The sequence below is a fragment of the Protomyctophum parallelum genome, assembly GCF_964188405.1.
Source record: "Protomyctophum parallelum genome assembly, chromosome: 20".
Taxonomy (NCBI): domain Eukaryota; kingdom Metazoa; phylum Chordata; class Actinopteri; order Myctophiformes; family Myctophidae; genus Protomyctophum; species Protomyctophum parallelum.
This window is the reverse complement of record NC_139718.1, coordinates 45180749-45193218: the sequence shown is the minus strand read 5'-3', so window position 1 is coordinate 45193218 and position 12470 is coordinate 45180749. Positions and strand designations below refer to the sequence as shown.

At 45.1% G+C, this 12470-nt stretch overlaps 1 protein-coding gene across 1 annotated transcript; it reads right to left on the bottom strand.

The window, feature by feature from the left end:
• Positions 1–3224: 3224 nt before the first annotated feature.
• Positions 3225–11933, bottom strand: LOC310877810 (transthyretin-like; the record flags this gene model as incomplete). The annotated part of the gene is made up of 4 exons (XM_083791760.1): positions 3225–3332; positions 4810–4945; positions 9106–9245; positions 11904–11933. 4 exons carry the CDS (start codon positions 11931–11933, stop codon positions 3225–3227), a joined length of 414 nt encoding a protein of 137 aa, XP_083647886.1.
• Positions 11934–12470: the final 537 nt, after the last annotated feature.

The following is a 12470-nucleotide window of genomic DNA, read 5'->3' as shown; positions in this document are numbered from 1 at the left end:
CAGGGTCCACATTGTTCAATTCATCAAAACATTTAGAGACATACAAATAGACACTTCTATGTAGCTAAAGAACAGAACAGGAATTCATCATATAGGAAGCAAAAAGGGAAAAGATACATATACAGTGAGGGGAAATGGGGCGGGGGGGGGGGGGGATCAATCTAACTGAGGCCTTGTGGATTGATTAGAGTAGGCCTACACATGAATGATATAGGCCTAAATCCAGCTAATCATCATCATTGTGCAATATGGGGTTCCCAGCTGCGCACATCACTGCTTTGCATGTTCATTCCAAAAATACAGTTAAGTATGCAAAACAATATAGGCTACATAAAACAGCATGGGGCATGCGTGCGTGCGTCCCGTGACTCCCGTCCGTCAGAGGGGAAGAGTGCGTCTGAAGTGAGACGCCAGGGGCTGCACATTGGATAGCCTAATAATAATAATAATATGTTGATGAATATAACTAACGTGCACAGACATATCATATAGGCTATGTCTTCCCGACCGTGTAAGGTTATTAAAATGGACATAATCAGATATAGACAACTTGTGACTTTGACGCACGCACAGTCGCACACACACACACACACACACACACACACACACACACACACACACACACACACACACACACACACACATTACGGCCGTGTTGCTGACAGAATAACAGGCGAGGCAGATGTAGGCTATATACATCTTTATTTAATTTAATAAAATGATGGGATTAATGACAGATTAATATGCTTTGACGAAGGTGCAAATTATGTCATCCCTACGACACACACACACACACACACACACACACACACACACACACGCACACTGTCTCTCACACACACACACACACACACACACACACACACACACACACACACACACACACACACAGCTGAGCAGACAATTATAAGTTCTTATAATTTTCACGGTGACCCGCCCCGCCCCCCGCACTCCTTTGCATTTGAATGCTTGAACTGCGCAAACGTAAACAGTCCGGACAGTGAGGACAAAAGAGGTGTTGCAAATTATCATTTGGCATGCATTCTGCATTATGTGCGCCCTTGCCTGTGCGTCGGATGGCGGTGTTTAAATATCGGAGGGGGGGGGGGCATTGTTTGTGTATACATTTCCGAGGGTGCTTGTGTTGCGTCGGAACGGGGGGGCGTCGGAACGGGGTGCGTCGGAATGGGGGGGCATCGGAACGGGGGTGCGTCGGAATGGGGGGGCGTCGGAACGGGGGGGCGTCGGAACGGGGGGGCGTCGGAATGCCGGGGTGTAACCATCATCTCTGTGTTAACATTTAGTTTTATCTTCAACATTGTACAGTCAAGCTCTGTCTTTAAACAACCAACCTGGACGGGGTCTTGTCCCTCACGTTAGTTCCGAGTCCATAACTGCAGAGGTGACCGATGTCCTTCTGTACGCAATCTATGGTTGTTCCACCCGTCCACGAAGAACTGCAGGTGCCTCTGAAGGTGTGGCAGAAAGCTCCTATGCAGTGCATAGATGTGAACTTCATCATCTGGGTTGAGTAGACCCTCCCTCTCCAGATTGCTGAAGCACGTGTAGAAGAGGTCCAGCACTCCCCCAAAGACATCCCGCCATAATCTCTCTATCCTGGATAAAAAGAAAGCACAGCCAAAGAAAGGTAGGGGACATTACATATCGGGGTGCATACTTACCGGTAGTTTAGACTACCGTAGTCATTGGTTAGACATGGGTTAAGGTTAGGTTTAGGTATGCTGCCCTGTGGAAGGGGCAGCACAGGGAGGGTTTGAGATAGGTTGTAGTTGTAAGACTTGCACCCTATATATCTATGCTGTCTGAAAGAAACCTCCAAACTCCAAAATGTTCATTTTTCAGGAAATGAAAAATATACCTTTTGTATTCTAGCTATATTGTGTAGCTGAAAATAACATGTCTGAACTATTCGTGTGACTTGAGGGCTAAATGAGAGGTCCGAATTAAAGATCACACCCAGGTTGTACTTTAACCCTTTAAAACTGGGGGAAAGCATCCATGTCATTTTAGATTTGAGCAAAGACAATTATATAGTGCGTCACTTCGTGCCACGCTACAAGCTTGTAGATATGCTATTTGTGAGATGGGGTCGGTGGCCAAAAACATAAGTTTAATGTTTTTTTTAGGCTTTCGTCTTTATTTTATATTTCTGAGTGGTGCAACCACTCCTATAGACAGCTATGTGTGTGGCTGTATCCGAGCAAGAAAATAGCGTTACAGCGTTTGTTCACCACCAAGTGTCACTGTTGCACAGCCTAACACACAGACAGGCCAGGGAGGAGCGCTTGTACTGTACAGTACAGTAACAGCACCACTCCCTTCAGACGGGTCTGATTTTTTATGGAGGGATAGACAGTAGGCTGACAGGAAATGGGGAGAGATGGGGGGGTGACATGCAGTAAAGGCCGTCGGGATCTGGAGTCGAACCCGCGGCACACTGCCAGACTGGTGCCTGGACCGCTGAGCCAGCCACAGCCCAGCACCTCTCATATAGTAACATAAGTTTTCCGGAAAACTGTCAGGATTAAGAAAACATTCGCCATCAGCTAAAAAAAATATGAGCACATGCACATTTGTTAAAGAATTACGGTAATACCTCTGGTTGTGTACACTTCTTCCGGTAATGTGGGAATTACGGTCTAGTCCTCTGTGCGTCACCATGCGCTTTTGCACAAAATAACACCTGGACCTCTTTGGTGGGGACGTAACGACTACAAATAACACCTGGACCTCTTTGGTGGCGACGTAACAATAACAAATAACACCTGGACCTCTTTGGTGGCGACGTAACAACTACAAATAACACCTGGACCTCTTTGGTGGCGACGTAACAACTACAAATAACACCTGGACCTCTTTGGTGGGGACGTAACAACTACAAATAACACCTGGACCTCTTTGGTGGCGACATAACAACTACAAATAACACCTGGACCTCTTTGGTGGGGACGTAACAACTACAAATAACACCTGGACCTCTTTGGTGGGGACGTAACAACTACAAATAAAAGTAAGAAAGCCTTCTAGTCCGAAAAACCTGTACGTAATGTGAAAAAAGCAGAACAGGGAAAATCCACAGTGGTGCTACAGCAGCTGCTTTATTGCAATATAAGCTATATAGGTGAGGTGTGTAGTGTTAGTGTATTTTGTGCAGACATGCACACATAATATAATACAGTATATATTTATATAATAGGTAAATGTTATGGATGTGCGTTGACCACCACGGCCGTGGTGGTATAGGAGTACGGACTGAGCAACAGAGCCAAGGTGTAGTGACGATGTCCGTCTGCGTGGGCCTCGAACACCACCTGGAAACATGTATATAAATTATATACGTACAAATATACCAGTAAGAAGCCTGAGGGCGAGAAGCGTCGCCCGCCTGGGTAACAGCAGAGCGCTGGCTCTTTGGAATGGGGGGGTCAGATCAACACATCCGCCTGGGTGACAGCAGACTGCTGGGTGAGTGCTGGCGCTTTGGAATGGGGGGTCAGATCAACATATCCGCCCATGGGTGCACAGTGCACACATACCTCAGATGTCGCCCTATGGCCAAGACGGGCACCAGGGTGCTTATACCTCAGGTGTTGCCCTAGGACATGATGGCCAAGACGGGCACCAGGGTGCTTATACCTCAGGTGTTGCCCTAGGACATGATGGCCAAGACGGGCACCAGGGTGCTCATACTGTACCTCAGCAGCAGACATTTCGGCACTTGCAACGGGCAACTTTAAAGTCTTTGAAATGTGCTAATATATTTCCCTTTTGAATTTTGTGCGATACCTCTTGTCAACCACAAGGTGTCCTTCCTACCCAACCACACAAGGTCTAATCTGTCTCAATGGAAGAGTACAGTAGGTGATGGTCTCCTCCGTCCACTGTACATGTACCTGTACTATAGTTATACTTATATACTAGTAGGTTAAGGTATCAACTCACCTCTGCTAGTTCATAATGGAAAGTATCCCTGGGTCTAGTGACCAACTCACCTCTGCTAGCTCGTGGAATGGAGCGTAGCCCTGGGTCTAGTGACCAACTCACCTCTGCTATAGTTCATAATGGAACGTATCCCTGGGTCTAGTGACTAACTCACCTCTGCTATAGTTCATAATGGAACGTATCCCTGGGTCTAGTGACTAACTCACCTCTGCTATAGTTCATAATGGAACGTATCCCTGGGTCTAGTGACTAACTCACCTCTGCTATAGTTCATAATGGAACGTATCCCTGGGTCTATTGACTAACTCACCTCTGCTATAGTTCATAATGGAGCATAGCCCTGGGTCTATTGACTAACTCACCTCTGCTAGCTCATGGAATGGAGCGTAGCCCTGGGTCTAGTGACCTAACTCACCTCTGCTAGCTCGTGGAATGGAGCGTAGCCCTGGGTCTAGTGACTAGCCTCGGTACCAGGCTTTCATTTTTGTTGGTGCAAAAATTGAAAGCCTGGAGGAACGCATTGGCCGCTCTGGTCTAAAAGTGGGAGTCAACCCTTCCGGGTGGGCGTCGCTCCAAATGATGTGACGTAGCGCTGCACTAGGGGGGAGAGGAGGGGCCGGGGGTGACGGACAGATCGATGAGATCCAATCAGGGCGTGCGCAAATCTCAGCCGCGACCCGCCCCTCTAGACCAGAAACCTAACACGTTAGCTCAGGCTATCTAGTGACTAACTCAGAGGTGACTCTGCTAGCTTGTGGAATGGGACGTAGCCCTGGGTCTAGTGACCGACTCACCTCTGCTAGCTCGTGGAATGGAGCGTAGCCCTGGGTCTAGTGACCGACTCACCTCTGCTAGCTCGTGGAATGGGACGTAGCCCTGGGTCTTCCAGTAGGTCTTGGTATCAAACTCCACGCGGTAGACGGCAGGGGGGAACTGCTCCTCTGTGATCAGACTGTGAACCTCTCCGATCACATCCGTCGCTCTGCCGGTGGTGGGAGAGAAAAAAAAGTACTCGCTTGTTTTATACTTATACTTTATACTTTATACTTATGCAATGTAGAAATACGAATGTAAATGCTAAACTGCCTCCCCCTGGCCAGCCGGGGCGCCTGATGGAGGGAAAAGGAACTGGTTGGAATAACGTGTTCCTTCCACACGCTACGTCCAACCAGGGAAACTCCCCCCCTGTCAGGTGTAAAGGAGCAACTTGGACACTCAGTCATGAAGGAAGCATGAGTTCAAGTCCGTTGCTCTCCCCTTGTCCCCCATATATGGGGACTAGGTTGGTGGAGGGTGTGTAGAGCCCATAGGATCACATTAGATGATTGACACAGGGGGTGAAAAATGGGTTACAAAATCGTGGGATAAAAAATATATATTTAGAAAAAAGAAATACGAATGTTACAAGTCTAAAAGTCCGGAAATGGTATCAAAAGTTTTGGTACCAAAGTAGAAATTATGCAGAATGTCCCATTTAACAAGTTGAAAGAAAGAAAGTCAGATCTACAAGCTCACAATGTGTTGCATCGCAAGTTAATTCGCAACGCATTGTGAGCTTGTAGATTTGCTATATTCAAAGGGCTGAAATGTACAGTACACAGGGCTGAAGTGGTTGATGTATGTTTTGTAATCAAAATATACAAATTAATTAACTAGTAACTAAAGGAACTTTAACCCATTCTGACCTGAGATCAGATTCTAAAAATGTCTTCCGCATCCTGACAGTTTTCTGAAAAAGCTATGTTTCTATGTCAGTGGTTCTTCGATTTTTTTCAAAAATAGCAGATCTACAAGGTCGTAGCGCGCCACTCGGTGGCGCGCTATGAGCTTGTAGATCTGGCCTGCCTCTGCCGAGGCAGGCCGGGGGCCGAGGCAGGCCGGGGGCCGAGGCAGGCCAGGGGCCGAGGCAGGCTAGGGGACGAGGCAGGCTAGGGGACGAGGCAGGCCAGGGGCCGAGGCAGGCCAGGGGCCGAGGCAGGCTAGAGGCCAGGGGCCGAGGCAGGCTAGAGGCCAGGGGCCGAGGCACGCCAGGGGCCGAGGCAGGCCAGTGGCCGAGGCAGGCTATTGACTAAGGCAGGCCTGCTGTCCAGCCTCTCCCACTGCCTCTTTGGCTCTTTGCCGTTATATACTACTTCACTGTCAGCCTGCCTGCTATTCACTGTAATTAACTGGCTTAACAACATCAAAGAAAAATAATAAAAACACGATTCCTTTAGTTTACAGTTTACTACAGCTTACGGTCAAAAACGTGTGTCGTTCCACTGTTGCATCAGATCAACTCACTTATGCTTTTTATCTGGCGTCACTGGCCAATTTCACATGCACAGTAGCTGTTATATCGCTCAAAATAACACAGTATATTTAGAAATGTATCATAAAATATTGCAACAAACAACACCTACTATTAGTAAACAAACCAACAACAATATGCAAATACTGATACTAATAATAATGATACTATATCACCTTGTTAAAACACAATAACAATAAACAAAAATGCAATAATATTGTAAATCACTCAAAATGTGCTTTAGGTCAGTTTTGGCTCCTGCAGCCTGCGTGCTATTCACTGTGTCAGTCAGTTCTGTGCTCCAGTGTCGTGTTTGATTACTTTGCTATGGATTCTACTTTAGCATTAATGTTATTTTGTGTTACTTTGGAGACATGCCAAGCACAGCCCAAGAGCCACATGTAGTTAGTCCGCAGAATACGTTTTCACTGGCGAAAACTACATGGAAACTAAATGAAAGCTAAGCTATAACGACTGAAACTAAGACTAAATATATTGACAATTTCGTCAACAAATAAAAACCAAACTAAAATGTTAGGAAGGGACTAGCGGACAAGAGATCCAGTATAAATAAAACAAGTCATTTTACACTTGGTTTCATGCTGAAAATAGCCGATCTGCAAGTGTAACAAGCAGTGTAAAAATCAGTCATTACGACGGCATCAAGGCCCGCCAAAATGCATTTTAGTCAACTAAATCAACTGTAGATTTAGTCGACTAAAATATTATGATATTTAATTGACTGAAACTAAAACACTAAAACATTCCAGGTGACTAAAATGTGAAAGACTAAATGGAAACTATTCAAGAGACTATGACTAAAACTAAAATCAAAATTTCCTGAATGCCAAAAACAACAACAAACTGGCCTAGACTGTATCAAGGACTGTCTAAAAAGGACGAGACGCGAAGACAACATGGCGTCGCCCGTACGTTCTTCGCGTCCGGTCCTCTTTAGACAGTCCTTGGACTGTATAGGGAACCTTTGGCACCGGTTCTACGGCGCCACCGTCGGCCCAAAGGAGGGGGGTCGCTGGCACACACTGGCATAAGTGAGAGAGAGGACGTTTGGGTAACACTTTACAATAACGACCTGTTATAAAGCATTTATAAACATTTATAAGCAGTTTGTAGATGAGTAATAATCATGAACAGACTGTTTGTTGACATCCGTAAATGTTTACCTAAACATTTATAACTATGTGAATAGTTTACTACTTACTAATACCTTACTAATAACATATAAATGATGTTTAAACATAGTTATACATGTTTAGGTAAACATTTACGGATGTCAACAATGATTGTTCATGACTATTACTCATCTACAAACAATTATAAATGTTTATAAATGCTTTATAACAGGTCGTTATTGTAAAGTGTTAAAACAAACTAATTCAAAAAGGTTTAGTCCAACTAAATGAAGTCCCTCACATTTGTATTATGTAAATTACATCCTGCACCTAATTCTACATTCATTAAAAGTCTGACTGTTGAAGGGAGTCTGGGAGATAGGTGGATTATTTCCCTGAGTCTAAGAACGTAATTTAAAACAAGAAGGGAATTTGTGGACAATCAAAATATGTTGGAATTTTTTAGTGCATGTGTTTGGTCCGATCGACAACCTACCTCAAACCCTCACCCTAACCCTAACCTCCCCCGGGGCAGACACCTAAACCTAACCCCAACCCTCTCCCTAACCCTAACCTCCCCCGGGGCAGCACACCTAAACCTAACCTCAACCCTCTCCCTAACCCTTACCTCCCCCGGGGCAGGCACCTAAACCTAACCCCAACCCTCTCCCGACCCCCAGCGCACCTCGGACCAATGCTCCTTCGGAGTAATGGTCCGTCGGATCATAGTATGCCTCCCGGAATGTTTTATTTTGTGTCATTAAAATGTTATGTTGACATGGCACACTCACTAGAGAGTACAAAACATGGCACTTCATTTAAAAAAGGTTGCAGAACACTGCTACAGCTACTGTACGGCTTACCAATAACAAACTCTCTCTACATCTCCGAGAAACAGAATCCATTCTTTTTGGGAGAAAACATGCTCTCAGTAAAGTAAATGTAAATGATTTCAAGGTCAGAGTTGACGACATACTGTAGTAATCTCCGGCAAATAATCTTGGCTGTATTCTTGACAACAAACTGACAGGTGAAAGCTTGGCAACAATGGTAATCAAAAAAGTAAACCAAATTAACAAGATTTCTGGGCAGAATGTCCTCGTTTGTCAACAAAAGTGCTCTCAAGACTCTAGCTGGAGCCCAAATTCAGCCCTACTATGCTTGCACCTCTTGGTTCTCAAACATCATAAGCTACAAACCCCGAAAACAAACTAATTCGACTACTCCTCGGTCTAGGGCCCATGACCCAAAGGACATTCATTTTACTGGCCCTAGTGGGCAAGTGGAAGGTGCATTCTGCTGGCGGGTCTAAATAGGGTCTAAATAGTACTTCCGGGCCACCAGGCCATTTATAATCAGGGCTGCACACAACTTATTTGGTCTAGTACTCAGAGGAGCATCTGGAGGAGTTACTTGGTGCTCCTAAAATGCGGCGACCCGTCTCGCCGGATGGATAAAAGAGGGATGCATGAATAACTTATAGCAAAACGATATTTATTGGATAAGTGGGGACTGGGGAGTCAATGGAGAGTATTGCAACTCTAGATTCATCCCATTATAAAAAGAAATCTAGAGTTGCAAATTGCAGCTATAGGTCCATGTGTATTCCAGCCATATAAAATTATAATGTCTATTCCTGATGGAGTTTCTGCCCGACAGCAACACCAATAATAACCAGTTACAGTGACCGGGAGGTTCTCAGACGTACAGTGTACGTACCCAGTGACCACCGGAGTCCATTCTCCGTTGGCTCCTCGCCGAAACACCATGAGAGCCACGGAGCCCGCCGGCGTTCCCTTCACCGCGTCCAGGATCTTCACCATCAGCGGGCAGTGAGTGTCCGACTCGCCATGCTTCCCCTGCTGGCACCAGTTCACACATTTAGACCTTAACGATTTTTCAAAAAATTGCTGATCTACAAGCTCACTTGTAGATATGCTATTTTTCAATAGCTAAAGTATAACATAATGCTTAAAACACCAAACGGGAGGGGGCATGGTGGCACAGTTGGTAGTGCTGTCGCCTCATAGCTAGAAGGTCCTGGGTTCGATTCCCGCTCGGGACACTGTGGGTGCTGGCGGCGTGTTTCCTCCTCTGCGTCATCAGTGCCCATACCACGACGGCGGGGTTGGCGAAAGGGCATTTCTGTGTGGAGTTTGCATGTTCTCCCCATGTCCCCTAGGGTAGGTACCCTCACAAAAAAACATTCAGTAATCCTGGTCTCTAAACTGCCTCCCCCTGGCCAGCCGTGGTGCCTGATGGAGGGGAAAGGAACTGGTTGGAATAACGTGTTCCTTCCACGCGCTACGTCCAACCAGGGAAACTCCCCCCTGTCAGGCGTAAAGGAGCAACTTGGACACAAGTCAGGCATGAAGGAAGCATGAGTTCACGTCCGTTGCTCTCCCTTTGTCCCCCATATATGGGGACTAGGTTGGTGGAGGGTGTGTAGAGTCCAGGATCACATTAGATGATTGACACAGGGGTGAAAAATGGGTTACAAAATCGTGGGATAAAAAATATATTTTTAGAAAACACCAAACGGGGTTCCTGTCCTGAATGAGTTAAAGATGTTTATATTGTTACATCTTATGTCAGTGGTTTGGGGACAGAAAATATACCTGTATATCTCTACTGTATATCTACTGTATTCTGCCTTACACATGCACTGCTGGTGACCTGTTTGTGTGTCGTTTGCTCTATATAGTGTTGATTCTGACAAGCACATTTTGATTTACTTTCGGTCATGGTGTTTTGAGTCAAATTTAATTTAGTTTCAGTCATATTGGAGTCACCTGAAACGTTTTAGTGTTATAGTCTAGTTTTAGTCGAATAAATATTGTAAGATTTTAGCCATCTATTCTAAATCTACATAGATCAATTGTTGACAAAAATATTTTGGCGGGCCTTGGCTGGCTGATTTTACACTTGCTTGCATGCTGAAAATATAGCAGATCTACAAGCTCAGCTTGACAATGTAGCCTGCAAAAAGGAAAGGAAAGGTACTATGTTTACCCAGGGTAACTGGACTAAGCTCAAGAACTTGTTTACAGCCAGGCCCTGCTCATAGAACATTTCATGGTAATGCCTTGCTCAAGGGCACTTCAGTGGTGGTAATGTCAACTTGCCGGTCCGGGGATACGAACTAGCGACCTTCCGATATCAAGACCGCTCCGCAAACCGTTCGGCCACTGCTGCCTCTAGTAAAGGCAGCGCCTCAGTAGTCTAGGATCATAGGTAAACCTATATAGCTTCACTGTAGAAGAGTGTTTGAACTGGCTGGTTTGGTTTGTTTGAACTCATCCTGACCCAGAAAAGCTAGAATACGTTGACTAGTAGAGTCTAGATTATGGAACCGTACAGTACAGTAAACGGCGCCGGGCCAGTCGATGTCCTCCTGACCCCTGCTGTACAGTATGTACAGTATGGAACCGTACAGTACAGTAAACGGCGTCGGGCCAGTCGATGACCTCCTGACCTCCTGACCCGTGCTGTGTGAAACTGGCTGTGTTTGTTTGGGCACTGGGAAGGGGGGGGTCACCTGGTGACCTCTCGGCCCGGTCGTAAAACAATAACAAGGAAATACAATAGTCAAAAAAAACGGTGAAATTAAAATAGGGTGCATTTTGCATCTCAAAACGCAGTTTATATACTTACGCAATAAAACAACAACCTCTGCATCCACGGCATGCACTATACTGTACTACTGTACTGTTTTTTATTCTAGTTTATTTTGCTAGCTTTAGTTATGAAATAATTTCTTCTTCTGTTTTCTACATGAATATAACCACATTATAACCATATAAAATGAAATGGGAAATGGCAAAATATGACTCCTAACATCGTTGAAGTGGGACTCATAAAATGTCCCCTGTAATGACTCATTACATTGAAACCCTATTTACATCACTGAATATCTATACAAGCTGATCAAACGTGTTGCAGCGAGACACAGTGAAAGCTTGTAGATCTGCTATTTTCGCATTTTTTGTCCAAAAGTGCCCTCTTACGAGATGTCAGCCCCTGCCTCTCTAACCATAGACATATAGACGTAGACACACTTTCCGCCTCTGGAGCGTATGTGCTCAAGGGAGGGCAAAACTCACACCGACCAACTCATTGGAGGCAATGTAGGGTTCAGTGTCTTGCCCAAGGACACTTCCACATGTGGACAGGAGGAGGAGCCGGGATTCGAACCGCCGACCCACCCAGGGATCATTGGACGACCTGCTCTACCTCCTTTGCCACAGCCGCCCATACGTAACGTAGCCTTCCAAACTTCCTCTCCCAGTGTGAATTATTCCGCCCCTCCTTCGACACACATCGCTCCAACAAACTGCAGCGGCCAATGAGGTCGCTCCAATGAACTGCAGCGGCCAATGAGGCATCTATTCTTTTTGAATATCTATGTCTCTGCACGTGCCTGCCTTCCCCTATTGGCCCATTCTAGGACATGTTATTTGTGTGAATAGTCAGAAGGATAGCACACGCTGACCCTCATGTGTGTGACATTACATTACAGTGGAGAGCAGAGGGTCAACCACCTCCATGTTGTACTGTAGGTCACTGAACTGCTCCACACACAGTTCACACACATGGCATTTATTACAACAATTACAAAAGTGGCACAAAAAATAATGAAGATCTACAAGCTCACAACACTGACCAACTTTGACTGAGAGCCTGCCATCGTGCAACCTCCAGCTTTCAATGTATTTACATTTTATCGAAAATAAGTTAATAGCACAGGCAGACTCTGCACATACTAGAGCATGTCTGAAATAAATGTAAATATGAAATAAATGCTTAAACATGTAGCTAGGTGTAATGTTAGAGACCACAGAACACATGTAAATATGAAATAAATGCTTAAACATGTAGCTAGGTGTAATGTTAGAGACCACAGAAGACATGTAAATATGAAATAAATGCTTAAACATGTAGCTAGGTGTAATGTTAGAGACCACAGAATACATGTAAATATGAAATAAATGCTTAAACATGTAGCTAGGTGTAATGTTAGAGACCACAGAAGACATGTAAATATGAAATAAATGCTTAAACATGTAGCTAGGTGTAATGTTAGA